Raw genomic sequence first — 22583 nt, forward strand, 5'->3', positions numbered from 1 at the left:
AATTTAATCAAAATTTTATTTCTATAGAAAATTTTGTCAAAATGTTAGTTCTATAGAAAATTTTGTCAAAATTTTATTTCTATAGAAAATTTAGTCAAAATTCAATTTCTATACAAAATTTTGTCAAAATTTTATTTCTATAGAACATTCTGTCAAAAATTTATTTCTATTGAAAATTTTGTCAAAATTTTATTTCTATAGAAAATTTGTGAAGTAAAGGGTGATACGGCCAAAATTTGGTCAATATAAACTTGACGTATTTACTTTCTATTTTGCATTTAAAAAACCTGAACACCCCTCATTTTGAAGGTGTGTGTGTGTGTGTAGAATGTTGCTCCTATTTTGATTTTGGAATTCACTCTTCAGTTGTCAAAATGCCGTCCAAGCAAGAAGAGCAGCGTATCAAAACTTTTTCTCGCGCATCGCGAAAATCCGAGTTACTCGCACGCAAAGATGGCAAAATCGCTAAAAGTTGCCAAATCAACCGTTACAAATGTAATTAAAGTGTTTGGGGAACGTTTGTCGACAGCCAGGAAGTCTGGATCGGTGGGAAATCGAAAACCGGAAGCCGCTGAGACGACAAAGAGAGTTGCCGGAAGTTTCAAGCGAAACCCTAACCTCTCTCTCCGAGATGCCGCAAATAAGCTGGGTGTATCGTCTACAACCGTGCATCGAGCCAAAAAAACGAGCCGGACTATTGACTTACAAGAAGGTAGTGACTCCAAATCGCGATGATAAACAAAATACATAAAACTGTCAAAGTTCGCAAAAAAATATCTGGTTTCGAAAGCCATCTGTACCTGTGGTTTGAAAAGCAGCATTTTCACAGCTTCCGGGACTGTCAACCAAGAAATTTACGTGAAAGAGTGTTTGAATAAACGTCTGCTGCCTTTCCTGAAGAAACACGGTTGTTCCGTACTGTTTTGGCCGGATTTGGCATCTTGCCATGACGGTAAAAAGGCCATGGAGTGGTACGCCGCCAACAACGTGCAGGTGGTTCCCAAGGACAAGAACCCTCCCAACACGCCAGAGCTCCGCCCAATTGAGAAATACTGGGCTATTGTCAAGCGGAACCCAAAGAAGACCAAAAAAACTGCTAAGGACGAGCAGCAGTTCAAGGCAAACTGGCTTTCTGCGGCGAAGAAGGTGGACAAGGTGGCTGTACAAAATCTGATGGCAGGTGTCAAGCGTGAGGCCCGGCAATTCGGCTTTGGAAAAGCGAAAGCCTAACTGAATATTTTTCCTGAATTTTATACTAATTGAACTTGAAAAATAAATTTAATTTGATTTTTTAAATAAACGATTTCACCGATTTACATGCGTTTTCCCTTGACCAAATTTTGACCGTATCACCCTTTAGGAGAGTTATAATTTCCAAAATCTACCAAACATAAAGCATTCTACCAATCTACCAGACAGTAAAAAATCTACCATTTTCGGCAGAATTCTACCAACTGTGGGAACCGTGGTAAGTATATGGTATCTTACAACCATGCGACACTTGGTCCGTATCGGTCTATAGTTATATATAGCTCGAAGAAAAACCGATCCCCAATCACACAAAAACTGGTCCATATAGGTTTATAATTGTATATAGCCCCCATATAAAGCGACCCCCATATTTCAATTCTGGCTCTCTAATTACCGAGAAAACGTTCATATCGGTTCGTATTTATTTGTAGACCTCCAAATATATACTGGTCAAGAACTGAATTATATATTACCACAACCCAATTAATTGGATTGTGGGTGACAGTCTTTAGTAGAAGTTTCTACGCAAGCCATGATGGAGGGTACATAAGATTTGGCCTAGTCGAACTTACGGCCGTATATACTTGTCTTTTTTTCACTACGATATACTTAACAAGTAAGGAAAGTCTAAAGTCGGGCGGGGCCGACTATATTATACCCTGCACCACTTTGTAGATCTAAATTTTCGATACCATATCACATCCGTCAAATGTGTTGGGGCTATATATAAAGGTTTGTCCCAAATACATACATTTACATATCACTCGATCTGGACAGAATTTGATAGACTTCTACAAAATCTATAGACTCAAAATTTAAGTCGGCTAATGCACTAGGGTGGAACACAATGTTAGCAAAAAATAAATATGGGAAACATTTAAATCTGGAGCAATTTTAAGAAAACTTCGCAAAAGTTTATTTATGATTTATCGCTCGATATATATGCATTAGAAGTTTAGGAAAATTAGAGTACTTTATACAACTTTTCGACTAAGCAGTGGCGATTTTACAAGGAAAATGTTGGTATTTTGACCATTTTTGCCGAAATCAGAAAAACATATATATGGGAGCTATATCTAAATCTGAACCGATTTCAACCAAATTTGGCACGCATAGCTACAATGCTAATTCTACTCCCTGTGTAAAATTTCAACTAAATCGGAGTTAAAAATTGGCCTCTACGGTCATATGAGTGTAAATCGGGCGAAAGCTATATATGGGAGATATATCTAAATCTGAACCGATTTCAACCAAATTTGGCACGCATAACTACAATGCTAATTCTACTCCCTGTGTAAAATTTCAACTAAATCGGAGCAAAAAATTGGCCTCTGTGGTCATATGAGTGTAAATCGGGCGAAAGCTATATATGGGAGCTATATCTAAATCTGAACCGATTTCAACCAAATTTGGCACGCATAGCTACAATGCTAATTATACTCCCTGTGCAAAATTTCAACTAAATCGGAGTTAAAAATTGGCCTCTTTGGTCATTTGAGTGTAAATCGGGCGAAAGCTATATATGGGAGCTATATCTAAATCTGAACCGATTTCAACCAAATTTGACACGCATAGCTATAATGATAATTCTACTCCCTGTGCAAAATTTCAACTATATCGGAGCAAAAAATTGGCCTCTGTGGGCAAATGAGTGTAAATCGGGCGAAAGCTATATATGGGAGCTATATCTAAATCTGAACCGATTTGGTTGATATTTTGCAAGTTTTTCGAGACTCATAAAATATTCGGATGTACTGAATTTGAGGAAGATCGGTTGATATACACGCCAATTATGACCAGATCGGTGAAAAATATATATGGCAGCTATATCTAAATCTGAACCGATTTTTTTCCAAAATCAATAGGGATCGTCTTTGAGCCGAAACAGGACCCTATACCAAATTTTAGGACAATCGGACTAAAACTGCGAGCTGTACTTTGCACACAAAAATACATCAACAGACAGACAGGCGGACAGACGGACAGACAGACAGACAGACAGACAGACAGACAGACGGACATCGCTAAATCGACTCAGAATTTAATTCTAAGACGATCGGTATACTAAACGATGGGTCTCAGACTTTTCCTTCTTGGCGTTACATACAAATGCACAAACTTATTATACCCTGTACCACAGTAGTGGTGAAGGGTATAAATATCATTACATCTGAAGAACTAATGAGAAATCAATGAAACGGATGCTTTAAGCAATAAATCCCCCACTATGACAAGGTCATGTAAAATTCAATGCTTCTGATGCTATTTTGCACTGGAACCCAAGGGATATCTTCATTGGTTTTTGGCTACACTCTTATTTTGTAGGTTTATGTTTAACCTCTTCCCCCATTGTCACTTCCCCTAATAACTATATTAAAAAAATTCATATTCGATTTTAGTACATTATAAAAATTTTATTTAAACCCAGAATTTTTAAACCGAAGAAGCAGCGCTAACAACCCAACTGCGGAGATCAGCAACGGAAGCATAGACACCGGGATAGTTGGTGTAGGCACAGCCATAGCCCCAGGAAACAACACCGACCAAGAGACCACCAGATACCAATGGGCCACCAGAATCACCTTGGCAAGCATCCTTACCGACAGTGTAAGCACAGATCATGGAAGCCTTGATTTCAGAACCATAACCATAGGTAGAAGAAGCACAGTTGGTACGGCTGACAATCTTGACATCAACGTATCTCAATTGGGTAGGGATGGAGGAGGAGCCAGATTTTTCAGTACCCCATCCAGAGACGGAAGCGGTAGCACCATTAGCGGGGTTGGCGCTAGCCAAGCCAATGGTCTTGATGGTGGAGCTGGTGGTCAATGCGGAGGACAAACGAATAACGGCAATATCGTTAACCATGGTGCTGGGGTTGTAACCTTCGTGATTCTTGAAAGCGGCAACGGAAACCAAGGTACCACCAGAGTTCCAGTAGGTGGAACCAGCACGAACCTTCAAGGAGGAGGCAGAGACGGATTGCAAGCAATGGGCAGCAGTGACAATGATCTTATTAGTGTATATGGATCCACCACAAGAGTGAGAACCACTACGTTGCAAAGAGATTTGCCATGGGAAGGAGTTGATTGTGGTGGCGGAACCTCCGACAATACGGCCATCCAATTGAGGGAGCATACCCTCGGGAATGGTGGCTCCCAAAGCGCAAGCCAAAGCAGACAATAAAATAACGAACTTGAACATGTTGATCGAGTTGAACCAACTACTGAATGTTTGAGTACAAACATCGAGTTTTTATATCAAATACATTTCGATATGACGAGCTATGGAAATACACTTCGCACTGAATGTATTGAGCAGATACGTCCACTTGTTGGAAATCTAGATTAAAGTAGTGCTTATGTTCCACTGACTGACATCATTGATAACGGATGAGGAGTTCATTTGCAAAAATAAAGTTTCTTTTTTTGTATATTTGTACACATTCGCATGACCACTCTTGATAATCCATAGATTATGGTTTATCAGATTTTCCGCTCAATATAGCAAATTAATATATGCATAATTTTTCCCTCGGGATATTTCTCTATAAAAACTAAGTAAATTTCGAAAAACTTCAGTAGTTGGTTCAACTCGATCAACATGTTCAAGTTCGTTATTTTATTGTCTGCTTTGGCTTGCGCTTTGGGAGCCACCATTCCCGAGGGTATGCTCCCTCAATTGGATGGCCGTATTGTCGGAGGTTCCGCCACCACAATCAACTCCTTCCCTTGGCAAATCTCTTTGCAACGTAGTGGTTCTCACTCTTGTGGTGGATCCATCTACTCTACTAAGATCATTGTCACTGCTGCCCATTGCTTGCAATCCGTCTCTGCCTCCTCCTTGAAGGTTCGTGCTGGTTCCACCTACTGGAACTCTGGTGGTACCTTGGTTTCCGTTGCCGCTTTCAAGAATCACGAAGGTTACAACCCCAGCACCATGGTTAACGATATTGCCGTTATTCGTTTGTCCTCCGCATTGACCACCAGCTCCACCATCAAGACCATTGGCTTGGCTAGCGCCAACCCCGCTAATGGTGCTACCGCTTCTGTCTCTGGATGGGGTACTGAAAAATCTGGCTCCTCCTCCATCCCTACCCAATTGAGATACGTTGATGTCAAGATTGTCAGCCGTACCAACTGTGCTTCTTCCACCTATGGTTATGGTTCTGAAATCAAGGCTTCCATGATCTGTGCTTACACTGTCGGTAAGGATGCTTGCCAAGGTGATTCTGGTGGCCCATTGGTATCTGGTGGTGTCTTGGTCGGTGTTGTTTCCTGGGGCTATGGCTGTGCCTACACCAACTATCCCGGTGTCTATGCTTCCGTTGCTGATCTCCGCAGTTGGGTTGTTAGCGCTGCTTCGTCGGTTTAGAACTGTTGAGTTGAAATAAAATTAAATTGAAATAAATTAACACGAAATATGTTTTTGTTTTATTGCATAAATTGTTAGGCACTGACTTGATGAAGCGGTCAAAGTAATAGTGTTAAACCCCCATTTTCATGAAGCTCCATTAGTGCTATGTTAGCTCACGGACTTTTAAACCGTTCTATGGACATATCTGTCATCTTGCCTATATATTCCATATGCCAGTTAGGAATTTAGCTGCTGAAAATTTTTCAGTTAAAGTTAACCGGAGAGAAGATATTTGAAATTTGCTTTCTGTTAACTGGAAGTTAAAGCCTAACGGAGCTACATAAAAATGACCGTAAATATGGATTTTTGGATTTTATGAGCTATCGGTATAAAAAGGCTTCACTATTTCCTCTTAAATAAAGACCGAATTTTCGACTTTTTTGTTAAAATAGGTTCGTTGATTTTGCACGGAAAAAAATGTTTACGAAATTTTTCCAATTAAAGTCTTAATTGAGTTTTAATTGATTCAACAGCTTTTTAATTGAAACAAAAATCAATCACAAAAATTAATAGTATCAATTAATTTCGTGAAAAAAGATCCAAAAGACGGTTAGTGGAATTTGGGCCACAAATGTGTGGCGACGCTTCATAATAAATGAGCCCCATCCAAAAACCAAATCTGATGCGGTATGTTCACGGTTGCCGCAATTGGTAGAATTCTACCAAGAATGGTCGATTTTTTAGATTGGCAGAAGTCTTGGTAGATTTTAATTCAATTACCTTTATTTGTTTTCCTATACTGACCACAAACATTTGATCAAAACAAAAAACCATATAATTGGTAAATTTTTGGTAGAATTTTCATAAAATTTTACTAGATTATTTTTTACTCGAGGGGCAACTGTGGATTAGAGCTCGACCGAAGCGGGTTTTTTTGGCCGAAGCCGATGTTCGGCAAAAAAAGCAATAATAGGCCGAAGCCGATTATTTTCCTCCAATTTGTAATTAAAGAAATTTGGTGTGTTTTAGTTCAATATTCGAATATTTTTCCAACAAATGCATACACCCAGAAAAAAGTGTCTTCGAAACTAAAGGAAAAAATTTTCATCAATTTAGTTTAGCCATTTTATTTCCATTCAGTTAAATTTTTGTGTGAAATAATATAATTTACTTGTTTCAGTAATCCTAAACTAAAAGCAGTTAGGAATTGTTCATTAACTAGAATAAGGCATGTAATTTTACTAATACTCTTTTCTTCGCTGGGTATAAGAATTTACTACTGAACAAGAAAATTTTATTCACTGATAACAAAGCATTCGTAAAAATAAACAAAAACCGAACTAAAACCAAGTTTCCTCCAATTTAGTAAAATTTCTTATAAAATGATCAATTTATATATTTATTTATATTCCTACTACGAAGTATTCAATCTTTTCAAAACTTAAGGGAACACACTTATTAGAATATAGGAAAATTTCCTACATTTCTTTTATCTACCTGTAACCGATACTTGCCATCGATATGTTTGCGCGTGGGTTGTTTTTATACCCTCCATCATAGGATGGGGGTATATTAACTTTGTCATTCCGTTTGTAACACATCGAAATATTGCTCTAAGACCCCATAAAGTATATATATTCTGGGTCGTGGTGAAATTCTGAGTCGATCTAAGCATGTCCGTCCGTCCGTCCGTCTGTTGAAATCACGCTAACTTCCGAACGAAACAAGCTATCGACTTGAAACTTGGCACAAGTAGTTGTTATCGATGTAGGTCGGATGGTATTGAAAATGGGTCATATCGGTCCACTTTTACGTATAGCCCCCATATAAAGGGACCCTCAGATTTGGCTTGTGGATCCGATCCGGCTGAAATTTGGTACATGGTGTTGGTATATGGTCTCTAACAACCATGCAAAAATTGGTCCACATCGGTCCATAATTATATATAGCCCCCATATAAACCGATCCCCAGATTTGGCTTGCGGAGCCTAAAAGAGAAGCAAATTTCATCCGATCCGGCTGAAATTTGGTACATGGTGTTGGTATATGGTCTCTAATACCCATGCAAAAATTGGTCCACATCGGTCCATAATTATATATAGCCCCCATATAAACCGATACCCAGATTTGGCTTGCGGAGCCACAACGGGAAGAAAATTTCATCCGATCCGGCTGAAATTTGGTACATGATGTTGGTATATGGTCTCTAACAACCATGCAAAAATTGGTCCATATCGGTCCTTAATTATATATAGCCCCCATATAAACCGATCCCCAGATTTGGCTTGTGGAGCCTCTAGGAGAAGCATATTTTATCCGATCCGGCTGAAATTTGGTACATGGTGTTGGTATATGGTCTCTAACAATCATGCAAAAATTGGTCCACATCGGTCCATAATTATATATAGCCCCCCCCCCCCCCATATAAACCGATCCCCAGATTTGGCTTGCGAAGTCTCCAAGAGAAGCAAATTTCATCCAATCCGGTTGTAATTTGGAACATGGTGTTAGTATATGATCTTTAACAACCGTGCCAGAATTGGTCCATAACGGTCCATAATTATATATAGGCCCCATATAAAACGTTCTCCAGATTTTACCTCCGGAGCCTCTCGGAGGAGCAAAATTCATCCGATCCGGTTCAAATTAGGAACGTAATGTTAGTATATGGTCGCTAAGGACCATACCAAAATTGGTCCAATCACACAAAAATTGGTCCATATCGGTTTATTGGTTGCCACTAGAGCCAAAAATAATCTACCAAAATTTTATTTCTATAGAAAATTTTGTCAAAATTCTATTTCTAGAGAAAATTTTGTTAAAATTTTATTCCGTTCATAATAAAATTTTCATCATTGCTAAAATTTTATTTCTATAGAAAATTTTGTCAATATTTTATTTCTATAGAAAATTTTGTTCAAATTTTATTCGGTTCATAATCAGGTTGCCACTCGAGCCAAAAAATAATCTACCAAGATTTTATTTCTATAGAAAATTTTGTCAAAAGTTTATTTCTATAGAAAATTTTGTTAAAATTTTATTGCTGTAGAAATTCTTGTCAAAATTTTCTTTCTATAGAAAATTTTGTGAAAATTTTTATTTCTATAGAAAATTTTGTGAAAATTTTATTTCTATAGAAAATTTTGATATAATTTTATTTCTGTAGAAAATGTTGTCAAAATTTTATGTCTACTTTGTCAAACTGAATTATATACGTATTGGATCGATCTTTTTTGATTTAATATATACCACGTATGGAATTACATACAATTTAGAAGATGGTGTTAGGAGGTGTTAAGATACCTTGCCATCGGCAAGCGTTACCGCAACTTAAGTAATTCGATTGTGGAATGCAGTGTTTAGAAGAAGTTTCTACGCAATCCATGGTGGAGGGTACATAAGCTTCGGCCTGGCCGAACTTACGGCCGTATATACTTGTTTTTAGTTGGAATCGCGTTGTTATGGTATACGGCGAGATTGTTAAAAAATAATATAGTAAAATAATGTAATAAAAAACAAATAAAATATTTGTTATTTTAAATAAGTGAAAAAATTTTCGTTTTTTGAAAATTGGTTTATAGAAAAAAGAAAACACCAGCAGAATAACAACCCCTTCATTCGACTTCATTTTGGAATCGTCGATTATCAGGTAATATTCAGTGACGCTAACATTTTGTGAAAATTTGGTTTAGGATTTTTTGTTTATATTTCTAGGAATTGAAATTGTAAAAGGTGGACAAAATTGCTAGGCAGCAACTTATTCGAAGTGAATGGTACTAGAAGAAGAAAAAATGTGTTTTAATATTTCAAGGCCAGTTGATGCTGTTGATTCTAAATAAATATATTTAATATATTAATAAAACATGTATTTTATTGAAGAAAAAATTGCCTATATAAATAAATAAAATTCTATTTAAAAACGAAGATAAGCAGTTCTAATTTTGAAGTAAAAGGTTTACCACAAATATGTAAGATTTATCCAAATGAATGAAAAAAGTTCAAGAAAATCATTCCATATATGAATTCAATTCAGTTAAATTTTTTCATTCTGTAGTATAGTGGTACATAAATATAGGAAAATGTTAACTCATATATGAAATGCATTCTACCTAATTTCTACGAAAATCATATCGTTCAAACCAATAAAAATGTCTTTGGCGCTATACGAAGTTCAATTTTCTTCACAATAAGTTCATTTTAACTTAAAGAAGAGGTCACTGTTTTCTGGATGCACGAAATTAATTGATACTATTAATTTTTGTGATTGGTTTTTGTTTCAATTAAAAAGCTGTTGAATCAATTACACTTTTAATTGAATATTTTTAAAAACTCAATTAAGAATTTAATTGGAAAAATGTTCGTAAAATTTTTTTTCCGTGCAAAATCAACGAACCTATTTTTAACAAAAAAGTCGAAAATTCGGTCTTTAATAAAGAGGAAATAGTGAAGGCTTTTTATACCGACAGCTCATAAAATCCAAAAATCCATTTTTACGGTCATTTTTATGTAGCACCGTTAGGCTTTAATTTCCAGTTAACAGAAAGTAAATTTCAAATATCTTCTCTCCGGTTAACTTTAACTGAAAAATTTTCAGCAGCTAAATTCCTAACTGGCATATGGAATATATAGGCAAGATGACAGATATGTCCATAGAACGGTTTAAAAGTCCGTGAGCTAACGTAGCACTAATGGAGCTTAATGAAAATGGGGGTTTAACACTATTACTTTGAGCCCTTCATCAAGTCAGTGCCTAACAATTTATGCAATAAAACAAAAACATATTTCGTGTTAATTTATTTCAATTTAATTTTATTTCAACTCAACAGTTCTAAACCGACGAAGCAGCGCTAACAACCCAACTGCGGAGATCAGCAACGGAAGCATAGACACCGGGATAGTTGGTGTAGGCACAGCCATAGCCCCAGGAAACAACACCGACCAAGACACCACCAGATACCAATGGGCCACCAGAATCACCTTGGCAAGCATCCTTACCGACAGTGTAAGCACAGATCATGGAAGCCTTGATTTCAGAACCATAACCATAGGTGGAAGAAGCACAGTTGGTACGGCTGACAATCTTGACATCAACGTATCTCAATTGGGTAGGGATGGAGGAGGAGCCAGATTTTTCAGTACCCCATCCAGAGACAGAAGCGGTAGCACCATTAGCGGGGTTGGCGCTAGCCAAGCCAATGGTCTTGATGGTGGAGCTGGTGGTCAATGCGGAGGACAAACGAATAACGGCAATATCGTTAACCATGGTGCTGGGGTTGTAACCTTCGTGATTCTTGAAAGCGGCAACGGAAACCAAGGTACCACCAGAGTTCCAGTAGGTGGAACCAGCACGAACCTTCAAGGAGGAGGCAGAGACGGATTGCAAGCAATGGGCAGCAGTGACAATGATCTTAGTAGAGTAGATGGATCCACCACAAGAGTGAGAACCACTACGTTGCAAAGAGATTTGCCAAGGGAAGGAGTTGATTGTGGTGGCGGAACCTCCGACAATACGGCCATCCAATTGAGGGAGCATACCCTCGGGAATGGTGGCTCCCAAAGCGCAAGCCAAAGCAGACAATAAAATAACGAACTTGAACATGTTGATCGAGTTGAACCAACTACTGAAGTTTTTCGAAATTTACTTAGTTTTTATAGAGAAATATCCCGAGGGAAAAATTATGCATATATTAATTTGCTATATTGAGCGGAAAATCTGATAAACCATAATCTATGGATTATCAAGAGTGGTCATGCGAATGTGTACAAATATACAAAAAAAGAAACTTTATTTTTGCAAATGAACTCCTCATCCGTTATCAATGATGTCAGTCAGTGGAACATAAGCACTACTTTAATCTAGATTTCCAACAAGTGGACGTATCTGCTCAATACATTCAGTGCGAAGTGTATTTCCATAGCTCGTCATATCGAAATGTATTTGATATAAAAACTCGATGTTTGTACTCAAACATTCAGTAGTTGGTTCAACTCGATCGACATGTTCAAGTTCGTTATTTTATTGTCTGCTTTGGCTTGCGCTTTGGGAGCCACCATTCCCGAGGGTATGCTCCCTCAATTGGATGGCCGTATTGTCGGAGGTTCCGCCACCACAATCAACTCCTTCCCATGGCAAATCTCTTTGCAACGTAGTGGTTCTCACTCTTGTGGTGGATCCATCTACTCTACTAAGATCATTGTCACTGCTGCCCATTGCTTGCAATCCGTCTCTGCCTCCTCCTTGAAGGTTCGTGCTGGTTCCACCTACTGGAACTCTGGTGGTACCTTGGTTTCCGTTGCCGCTTTCAAGAATCACGAAGGTTACAACCCCAGCACCATGGTTAACGATATTGCCGTTATTCGTTTGTCCTCCGCATTGACCACCAGCTCCACCATCAAGACCATTGGCTTGGCTAGCGCCAACCCCGCTAATGGTGCTACCGCTTCCGTCTCTGGATGGGGTACTGAAAAATCTGGCTCCTCCTCCATCCCTACCCAATTGAGATACGTTGATGTCAAGATTGTCAGCCGTACCAACTGTGCTTCTTCCACCTATGGTTATGGTTCTGAAATCAAGGCTTCCATGATCTGTGCTTACACTGTCGGTAAGGATGCTTGCCAAGGTGATTCTGGTGGCCCATTGGTATCTGGTGGTGTCTTGGTCGGTGTTGTTTCCTGGGGCTATGGCTGTGCCTACACCAACTATCCCGGTGTCTATGCTTCCGTTGCTGATCTCCGCAGTTGGGTTGTTAGCGCTGCTTCTTCAGTTTAAAACTGTTGAGTTGAAATAAAATTAAATCGATTAACACGAAATATGTTTTTGTTTTATTGCATAAATTGTTAGGCACTGACTTGATGAAGGGGTCAAAGTAATAGTGTTAAACCCCCATTTTCATGAAGCTCCATTAGTTCTGCGGGGCTGCTTTATGGATGTGAACTGTTCTCGAATTGCGATGCTAATAGTAAGTCTAAATTGAATAGGCTTTTTAATAACATCACACGATATGTTTATGGTTTGCGACGATATGACTCGGTTTCTGAATATAGGGATGCATTGTTTGGGGTATCGTTGGAGAAACTAATGTCTATTAGAACTCTGATATTTTTACACAAGATTATACACTCAGGACATCCTTCATATTCGAGTCAAAGGCTAGTGTTTGCAAGATCAAACAGAGGAAGGAAGATTATACCTTTTAGACATACGAGCTTAGTCTCAGAATGGCATTTTTTCATAAATAGTGTCCGTCTCTGGAATTCACTACCAAATAGTTTACAACTCACCAGCAGCGCAGTAAATTTCAAATCTTCGTTATTCGACATCTTTAGTGTTCCACGTTAATGAATAGCCAAAGTTATCTATTCTTTATTATTATTATTTTTATTTATTATTATTATTATTATTATTATTATTATTATTATTATTATTATTATTATTATTATTATTATTATTATTATTATTATTATTATTATTATTATTATTATTATTATTATTATTATTATTATTTTTCTTTTTTTTTAATGTAAATTACGATCAATTGTTTTCTTTTTAATTTTTATTTTCCAATTGTTCTTATTGTTTATAATGTTACAGTGTTTTACTTTTAATTTTCCTATGCAATATTTGTTTAAGTTCTAACTTTGTATTATTGAAATTTAAAATCTTTGTTAAAATGTTTATGTTAGTTATAATGTTAATATTGTTATATTTTTCCGTTTTCTCACTTTGTAATACCTCATTATGGATACGTTTCCTGCACTCTAATTATAAGATATTGTTCTTGTTGTGCAGGACATAACAATAATAAATAAATAAATAAATAAATAAATAAATGAAATAACGCCTTGATTTAAAATCTAACAGATTTTTACCCTCATTATTTAAATGATTACCAGAAGTAAAATCTGGAAACTATAATTCAGTTTCAAGCAATTTTCATTGTCAGTGCACATGGACCGTTATTCACCATTTTCGGCACACCTCTTTATGTTCCTAAAATACTTCTAGATTTAAAATTTCATGCAAATTTGATAAAATTATGGTTTCTAAAAGCCCAAGAAGTAAAATCGGGAGATCGGTCTATTTGGGAGATAAACGAAAACATGGCCCAATACACGCCATTGTCGGCTCTCATATTTAAGGTCCTAAAATACCTCTAGATTTCTCATTTCAGGCAAATTGGATAAAAACTACGGTTTCTAGAAGCCTAAAAAATAAAATCATTTCTTGCACACCTATTTGTATTCCTAAAAACCTCCAGATTATCGATTCCAGGAAAAGTGGACAACAATTAGGGTTTCTAGAAGCCCAAAAAGTAATATCGGGAGATCGGTCTATCTGATGACTATATCAAAACATGGACCTATACTCACCCTTTTTCGGCACACCTCTTCATTGTTCTAAAATACGTCTAGATTTCCAATTTCAGGCAAATTGGATATAAACTACGGATTCTATAAGCCCAAAACCCCAAATCGGGAGATCGGTCTATATGGGGGATATACCAAAACCTGGACCGATACTCACCATGTTTAGCACACCTCTTTATGGTCCCAAAATACCTCTAGATTTCAAATTTCAACCAAGTTGAATAATAACTACGGATTCTAGAAGCCCAAGAGTAAAATCGGGAAATCGGTCTATATGGGGGCTATACCTAAACATCAACCGATAGTCACCATTTTTGGCACACCCCTTTATGGTGCTAAAATACCTCTAGATTTCTAATTTCAGGCGACTTGGATAGAAACTATCGATTCTAGAAGCCCTAGAAATATAATCGGGAGATCGGTCTATATGGGGGCTATACCAAAACATGGACCGATACTCACCATTTTTGGCACACCTCTTTGTCGTCCTAAAATACCTCTAGATTTCCAATTTCAGGCAAATTGGATAGAAACTAAGGTTTTTATAAGCCCAAGACCCCAAATCGGGAGATCGGTTTATATGGGGACTATATAAAAACTTGGACCGATAAAGCCCATCTTCGAACTTGACCTGCCTGCAGACAAAAGACGAGTTCGTGCGAAATTTCAGCACGATTGCTTTATTATTGAAGACTGTAGCGTGATTACAACAGACAGACAGACGGACATGGCTATATCGTCTTAGAATTTCTCCCTGATCAAGAATATATATACTTTATATAGTCGGAAATCGATATTTCGATGTGTTACAAACGGAATGACAAACTTATTATACCCCCGTCACCATTCTATGGAATTAGTCCATATCAGTCCATAATAATAGGTTTATAGCACTCATATAAACCCCTCCCAGATTTGATTTTCGGAGCTTCTTGGAGGAATAAATTTTATTTCTATAGAAAATTTTCTCAAAATTTTATTTATAACGAAAATTTTCTCAAATTTTTATTTCTATACAAAATTTTGCCAAAATTTTATTTCCATAGAAAATTTTGCCAAAATTTTATTTCTATAGAAAATTTTTGTTAAAATTTTATTTTTATAGAAAATTTTCTCAAAATTTTATTTCTATAGAAAATTTTTGCAAAATTTTATTTCTATAGAAAATTTTCTCAAAATTTTATTTCTATAGAAAAATTTGCCAAAATTTTATTTCCATAGAAAATTTTGCCAAAATTTTATTTCTATAGAAAATGTTTGTTAAAATTTTATTTTTATAGAAAATTTTCTCAAAATTTTATTTCTATAGAAAATTTTTGCAAAATTTTATTTCTATAGAAAATTTTGCCAAAATTTTATTTCTATAGAAAATTTTGCCAAAATTTTATTTCTATAGAAAATTTTGCCAAAATTTTATTTCTATAGAAAATTTTGCCAAAATTTTATTTCTATAGAAAATTTTGCCAAAATTTTATTTCTATAGAAAATTTTGCCAAAATTTTATTTCTATAGAAAATTTTTGTTAAAATTTTATTTTTATAGAAAATTTTCTCAAAATTTTATTTCTATAGAAAATTTTTGTTAAAATTTTATTTTTATAGAAAATTTTCTCAAAATTTTATTTCTAAAGAAAATTTTTGCATTTTTTTATTTCTAAAGAAAATTTTGCCAAAATTTTATTTCTATAGAAAATTTTCTCAAAATTTTATTTCTACAGAAAATTTTGGCAAAATTTTCTATAGAAATAAAATTTTGGCAAATTTTTATTTTCATAGAAAATTTTGCCAAAATTTTATTTCTATAGAAAAAAAATATGAATTATTTTCGATAGACTATTAAGTACAAATATATACATTGACCAACAGATACCAACTGCTGTTTTTAGTAGATTTTTTTCTATGAGTGTAACATTTCATTTTGGTTACCAATGGCAACGGGGTTTGTTAGTTTGTCACAAACAACCGTAAATAAAATTCCTTCTTTTACTTAAATCTCAATTGAATAATCAATTAAATTTCAATTTATTTCAATGTTTTCCAATAACATCTCCGAGCGTATAACACCCAACGAATTGCAAAAACTTCAAGAAACCTACATGGAACGTATAAAGATGTCTGAACTACATACATTGCGAAATGATGCCAAATTAAGAGCAGTCAATAATACAAAAAGTTATGAGGAATTCAAGTAAGTAATCTCAACTGATATATAAATTCAAAAATTTAACTATGATTTTTTCATAAATTTAAACACTTGTACATATCTCTAGAGACATTGTAGATGCCGCACATTTGAAACCCATATCCAAAGCTGATAAAATGAATGCCAAAACCAAAAATCGTCTATGGAATTCAGCTGCAACGGAAATGGAAGATTAACATGGGTGTTTGATTTACTTCAATATCTTCTAACAATGGAACCAGATAAGTGGACATCATCTTAACTTAGACAGTGTTGAAAATAATTTGTAAAAAAAACGAAATATTAGTGGACATAAATAAGGGACCGGTTCAATCAACGTGAATAGCTCATAAATAAAGCTGAGTACTATGTTCAGTTTTCAAGCTGAAAACCAGCTTGTTTTCACTGTTACTTTTTTAAATTAATTAAACTCTAAATATAAAATGATTCACAATCAATTCCTTAGATCTTTTCCATTCTTTATTTCACAAGACTTTATAAAAATATAATCGTCTTCATATAGATTTTTGTACTTTTAATTTAGTGTTTTGGTGAAAAATACGAACATAGTACTCACCTTAAAGGAGAAAGGCGGAGCTAACTATGTTATATTCAACATGACTGTCGGGTTATACTTTTATATCTAAAATTTATATTTAATTTATATATACACCCCCAAATACAAAAAAAAAAATCTTAAAGAAAACTGCAAGTCTACTTTTGCCATAGAAATTCCTTCGATAAACTGTCAATAAATTGTTTTGCATATGGGCGACAGTTTATAAATTTGAACACATACACTCAAAGAAATGGCATGAAAATTGATATTGGCTGGGCGAAGCGAAAATCTTGTTGAGGATTTTCTTTTCTATTCTAGACAGTTTCTCTAAATGGCAAGAACTCTTTCCTTCTACTAAATGCAAGTTGTCAAAATTTTAATAGAGAAATTATTTTCAAATTGGTGATTTTTGGGGATGAAAGCCTACTAATTTGGGGACATGACCTAGAAAAATACTGGTAACACTGTTTTTTGGTTTTACTGAAAAAATCGAAGCATACATAGGGAATATTTCCCCAAATTGGGTATTTTTTCTGTGAATGGGGATCAATTGTTTGACTTGCGGCCTTGGGAGTTTGGGGAATTTCAATAAATCTTATAATTTTGCTCAGGATTATTTGAAATATATTTTATTTTACCAACAGTCAGTTTTTCGAAGTCGCTCAAACTATTTCCTTCGACTAAAATTCAAGTTCTCAAATTTTTAAAGAGAAGTCCAGTGCAAATTGAAGATTTTTGGGGACGTAAGCGTTCTAATTTGAGGACATGGCATAGAAAAATACTGGCAACACTGCTTCAATCAATTGGTTTTATTCAAAAACTCAGAGCATGGATAGAGAATATTTCCCCAACTTGGGTAATTTTTCTGCGAATGAGGGTCAGTTATTTGACTTTGAGGATTTTCTTGGGGATTTTTGGAAATCTTTCTATTTTGCCAACAGTCAGTTTCGCTAAATCGCGCGAACTCTTTCATTCGAATACAATGCAAATTGTCAAAATATTAATACAGAAATTCAGTGCAAATTGATGGTTTTTGGGGACGAAAGCGTACTGATTTGGGGACATGACCTAGAAAAGTACTGGCAACGCTGCTTCAATCAATTGCAGAGAGAATAAAAACACAAGAGGACGAAAAACAAAAACGACAAATGTCAACCGTATAGATGTCGCACAATGCCTGCAGCTTTGGTATTACCGACGTTGCAGTCGAAACGCTGTTTTGATAAATGGTTTATAAAGGCATCGGCAGTTATAATTTCAAATTGTCTGCCAAAAAAATTTAATGGAGTGAAAACATTTATAAAAAAGAATATTTCTTGCTACAAAGTAGGTTTTAAATCCCATTTTCTTTACGTTTCGTAAAGTCAGCAGAGGACTGAACTGGGTGCCACCGACGCAAACTGTCTGATATTTGAGAAATTTTCCTCATGGCTGCCACCTACTGAGGCAGTTTCGTTCTCTTGTGTTTTTATTCTCTCTGTCAATTGGTTTTGCTCAAAAACTCGGAGCATGAATTATTCCCTATTCATGCTTACCTCAAGTTGGGTCATTTTTATTTTTATTCTTTTTGTAAATGGTGGTGATTATTTGAGTTTGGGAATTTGATGGAGAATTTCAAGAAATCTAAGGATATTGTTGGGGATTTTTACACTGTCTGGTTATACTTTTATATCAAAAATGAATATTTAACTTATATTTACAATCTATAAATCTGAACACATACACCCAAAGAAAATGCATGAAAATTGATATTGGCAGGACGAAACGAGGATTTCATTGAGGATTTTCTATTCTATTCTAGCTAGTTTGTCTAACAGGCGCAAAATCTTTACTCCGAGTAAAATGCAAGTTGTGAATATTTTGACAAAGAAATTCTGTTCAAATTGGTGAGGTTTGGGGACGAAAGCGTACTGGTTTGGGGACCTGACCTAGAAAAGCACTGGCAACACTGTTTTTGGTTACTGAATGAATGGGGAATATTTCCCCAAATTGATATTTTTTCTGTGAATAGATATCCACAAATTTCAAAAAATATTACTCAAAAAGGCCAGGACATAAGAAACTAATTTTCTGAAAAAAATGTAGCAAATTTGTCTATCAACAGTTCTAGACTTGCAACACTTACTCTCATGCCATACATCATGACAAACTAAATGCTGACTTTAATATACTCACCCACTAATGTAGAGGATATACCGTCTTGGTGGTGAATAATGAAAATTGATTACTAAGACTTACTAATCTAATCGTTTAACAATCTCCATTTTATAGTGGAAAACACTTTGATTTGTTCTTTTTCACCACCGATAATAAAAAAATTCACCAACGTCGTTGAAAGATTTGATAATTTTTGCCTTTGAAAACAAAAACCCTCCATCCAACGAAAATGTCATGCTCACAGTGGTAGTAGTAGCAAATCCATCAACATGTTCAAGTACATAATTTTGTTTTCTGCTATAACCTGCGTTTGTTGGGGTGCAGCCTTACCTAAGGGCTTGTTGCCACAATTGGATGGTCGCATTGTTGGAGGATCTTTTACCACAATCAGCTCCTTCCCTTGGCAAATATCATTGCAGCGTAGCGGTTCTCATTCCTGTGGTGGTTCGATCTACTCAACCAACATCATTGTGACTGCTGCACATTGTTTGCAATCAGTTTCCATTTCGGTGCTCAAAGTACGTGCTGGTTCTTCACTGTGGACCTCTGGCGGTGTTCTAATACCTGTGGCTGATTTTATGAATCATGAGGGTTACAATCCAGAAACTATGGTCAATGATATAGCCGTCATACGTTTATCATCATCATTGACTATGAGCTCTACCATTAAGGCAATTTCATTGGCTGAAACTGCCCCGGCTAATGGCGCTGACGCTGTTGTCTCTGGCTGGGGAACCACTCTGTATGGTTCTTCTTCTCTTCCCACTCAATTGAAATTCATTAATGTAAACATCGTTGGTCGTACCCAGTGTGCTTCATCGAATTACGGTTATGGTGCTGAAATTAAAACAACCATGATTTGTGCTGCTGCCACGGGTAAAGATGCTTGTCAAGGTGATTCTGGTGGTCCTTTGGTACATGATGGTCATTTGGTTGGTGTTGTTTCCTGGGGTTATGGTTGTGCTGAACCAAATTATCCTGGTGTTTATGCAGATGTTGCCGCCCTACACAATTGGGTCGTTGATGCAGCCACCAAAGTTTAATCTTATATGTATAAGGAAATTTATTTTAAATATGAATATTTTCTTACTTTTATGAAAAAAAAAATAAATAAATGGGGTTTTAATTATTCTGTTATTATTAACAATTTTATAAAAAAAGAAATACTTTTTTTTAATAGATTCTGAAATTTGTTAGTTAGACGCAGCAGAAAATTCTGATGAAATAACAGAAAATCTGCTGAATAAGGGAATGTTGTCACTGTTATAGCTGATATAAAAAGGAAAAACAATATTGAAAATTTTGTCAAATTTTATTTCTACAGCAATAAAATTTTGACAAAATTTTCTAAGAAATAAAATTTTGACAAAATTTTCTATGGAAATAAAATTTGGACAAAATTTTCTATAGATATAAAGGGTGGTTAAATTGTAGGGGCCGATGTTGAATATGAAACACACCTACACGCCAAGTTTTTTTTCCGAATTTTATTTGACATTTCCCTATTTCATACTTATTCAATTTGAACCATGGAGAGATACACAATCCAACAACGTGTTAAATGGTTCCAAGAAATGGCAACAGTGGATGATCAATTTTCGAAGAAAATCATCTTCAGTAATGAGACACATTTTCACCTCAGTGGATTCGTCAATAAACAGAATTGCCGCATTTGTGCGAATGAGAATCCAAGAGTGATTGTCGATAAACCAATGCATCCACAAAGAGTGACTGTTTGGTGCGGTTTATGGGTTGGGGACATCATCGGGCGTATTTTTTCCAAAATGAGGCCGGTCAGGCAGTTACTCTGAATGGTGTTCGCTATCGTGCGATGATAACGAACTTTTTATGGCCCGAATTGGAGGATATGGATATGGACGATATGTGGTTTCAGTAGGACGGTGCCACTTGCCACACAGCTAATGAAACAATGGCCCTTTTGCGCAATAAATTCAATGGCCGTGTTATCTCACGTAATGGCGATGTCAATTGGCCGTCAAGATCATGTGATTTGACACCGTTGGACTTTTTTCTTTGGGGTTATTTGAAAGAAAAGGTGTACGTCGATAAGTCAGCAACAATTCAAGAGCTAAAGGATGAGATAATTCGGCACATTAACGGCATAGAACCTACATTATGCCTCAGCGTCATCGAAAATTTGGACCATCGGATGAAGGTGTGCCACCGAGGTCGCGGCGCCCATTTGGCCGATATTTTGTTCCATACATAATCGAGTAGCACCAATATATCATAATAAAATAAAATTACAATAATTTCCTAAATAGTTTGTGTTTTATTCAAAATCAACATCGACCCTTGAAATTTTAACCACCCTTTACAATTTTGAAAAAAATTTTCTATAGAAATAAAAATTTTCTATAGAAATAAAATTTTGACAAAATTTTTAATAGAAATAAAATTTTCACAAAAATTTTCTATAGAAATAAAATTTTGATAAAAATTTCTATAGAAATAAAATTTTGACAAAATTTTCTATAGAAACAAAATGTTGACAAAATTTTCTATAGAAATAAAAATTTGACCAAATTTTCTATAGAAATAAGATTTTGACAAAATTTTATATAGAAATAAAATTTTGACAAATTTTCTATAGAAATAAAATTTTGATAAGAATTTCTGATCGACTATGTTACATTCATGCAGAAATAAAAATAATAATAAAATAAAATACAATAAAATAAAAATAAATAAAATTTTGACAAAATTTTCTATAAAAATAAAATGTTGACAAAATTTTCTATAGAAATAAAAATTTGACAAAATTTTCTATAGAAATAAAATTTTCTATAAAAATAAAAAATTTTGTTAAAATTTTCTATAGAAATAAAATTTTCACAAAAATTTTCTATGAAAATAAAATTTTTACAAAAATTTTCTATAGAAATAAAATTTTCACAAAAATTTTCTATTTATGGGCTGGCAGCATGAGATGTCTTGGTGTAGTGTTGGATAGGAGACTTAGTTTTGAACATCATGTTGACTCTATTTTTTCGAAAGTTATGTCCACTCTTCGGAGGCTTTACTCGCTAAATTTGTTTATGCCAGTTCATATTAGGAAGAGATTGGGTTTTTCATTACTAATGTCTTCTGTTAATTACTGTATTGAAGTAGTATCAGGTGCGAATTTGGCTTGTTTTAGTAGGCTACAACGAATAGTGAATATGATTGTCCGGTTTGTTTTCTCTTTAAGGCGCAATGATCACACTTCGGGCAGTGTATTAGGGGTGCCTTTTCCTATGTATATTGAGCATAAGGTTTTGATGTTGTTTTATAGGCTAGTAAATACGGGTTCTCCACCTCTGCTCCGAAGCCGCTTTATTTTTTCGAGGTCAATCAGAAATCCGCAGATAATTTTCCCTCGCTTTAATACGGCTGTTTGTGTTCGATCTTATACAGTGCGTGTCGCTAGAATCTGGAATCATCTTCCGCTTCATTTAAGAAAGTTTTCTTACTCTACTAAGGAATTTTCTCGAAGACATTTTCTTCATTTATTCATTGATAAATGATAAAAATCATTTCTTTTTCTAGTCATCAATAATGGACCATAATTTCACATATTTTTTTATTTCTTTATTGTTGTAGGCTGGGGAGCCAAGGTCTTGTAATTTAAAAAAAAAAAAAAAAAATTTAATTTATATATATATATATATTTTTTATGTTAATTCTAATATTTTTATTATATATTTATTTA

At 35.1% G+C, this 22583-nt stretch overlaps 5 protein-coding genes across 5 annotated transcripts; 3 read left to right on the forward strand and 2 right to left on the reverse strand.

The window, feature by feature from the left end:
* Positions 1-3639: 3639 nt before the first annotated feature.
* LOC142240948 (trypsin beta-like) lies at positions 3640-4491 on the reverse strand. The gene has a single exon (XM_075312693.1). It carries the CDS (start codon positions 4453-4455, stop codon positions 3685-3687), a length of 771 nt encoding a protein of 256 aa, XP_075168808.1. The 5' UTR covers positions 4456-4491; the 3' UTR covers positions 3640-3684.
* A 328-nt stretch (positions 4492-4819) lies between these two features.
* Positions 4820-5672, forward strand: LOC142240950 (trypsin beta-like). The gene has a single exon (XM_075312695.1). The coding sequence runs from the start codon at positions 4855-4857 to the stop codon at positions 5623-5625; it is 771 nt and encodes a 256-aa protein (XP_075168810.1). The 5' UTR covers positions 4820-4854; the 3' UTR covers positions 5626-5672.
* A 4716-nt stretch (positions 5673-10388) lies between these two features.
* Positions 10389-11241, reverse strand: LOC142240951 (trypsin beta-like). The gene has a single exon (XM_075312696.1). It carries the CDS (start codon positions 11204-11206, stop codon positions 10436-10438), a length of 771 nt encoding a protein of 256 aa, XP_075168811.1. The 5' UTR covers positions 11207-11241; the 3' UTR covers positions 10389-10435.
* Positions 11242-11569: 328 nt separating this feature from the next.
* On the forward strand, positions 11570-12417 carry LOC142240949 (trypsin beta-like). Its single transcript, XM_075312694.1, has one exon. The coding sequence runs from the start codon at positions 11606-11608 to the stop codon at positions 12374-12376; it is 771 nt and encodes a 256-aa protein (XP_075168809.1). The 5' UTR covers positions 11570-11605; the 3' UTR covers positions 12377-12417.
* Positions 12418-15914: 3497 nt separating this feature from the next.
* Positions 15915-16613, forward strand: LOC142240958 (dynein axonemal assembly factor 19). Its single transcript, XM_075312702.1, has 2 exons — positions 15915-16161; positions 16244-16613. The coding sequence occupies exons 1-2, from the start codon at positions 16004-16006 to the stop codon at positions 16350-16352; spliced, it is 267 nt and encodes an 88-aa protein (XP_075168817.1). The 5' UTR covers positions 15915-16003; the 3' UTR covers positions 16353-16613.
* Positions 16614-22583: the final 5970 nt, after the last annotated feature.

The sequence above is a fragment of the Haematobia irritans genome, chromosome 5 (genome assembly GCF_050003625.1).
Source record: "Haematobia irritans isolate KBUSLIRL chromosome 5, ASM5000362v1, whole genome shotgun sequence".
NCBI lineage: Eukaryota > Metazoa > Arthropoda > Insecta > Diptera > Muscidae > Haematobia > Haematobia irritans.

What these genes read in the sequence shown, in the direction of transcription:
- LOC142240948 (XM_075312693.1), bottom strand. Translation starts at nt 4,455, where the DNA reads ATGTTCAAGTTCGTTATTTTATTGTCTGCTTTGGCTTGCGCTTTGGGA.
- LOC142240950 (XM_075312695.1), top strand. Translation starts at nt 4,855, where the DNA reads ATGTTCAAGTTCGTTATTTTATTGTCTGCTTTGGCTTGCGCTTTGGGA.
- LOC142240951 (XM_075312696.1), bottom strand. Translation starts at nt 11,206, where the DNA reads ATGTTCAAGTTCGTTATTTTATTGTCTGCTTTGGCTTGCGCTTTGGGA.
- LOC142240949 (XM_075312694.1), top strand. Translation starts at nt 11,606, where the DNA reads ATGTTCAAGTTCGTTATTTTATTGTCTGCTTTGGCTTGCGCTTTGGGA.
- LOC142240958 (XM_075312702.1), top strand. Translation starts at nt 16,004, where the DNA reads ATGTTTTCCAATAACATCTCCGAGCGTATAACACCCAACGAATTGCAA. An exon ending in AAAAGTTATGAGGAATTCAA is followed by an intron (nt 16,162 to 16,243) that starts GTAAGTAATCTC and finishes ACATATCTCTAG; the next exon opens with AGACATTGTAGATGCCGCAC.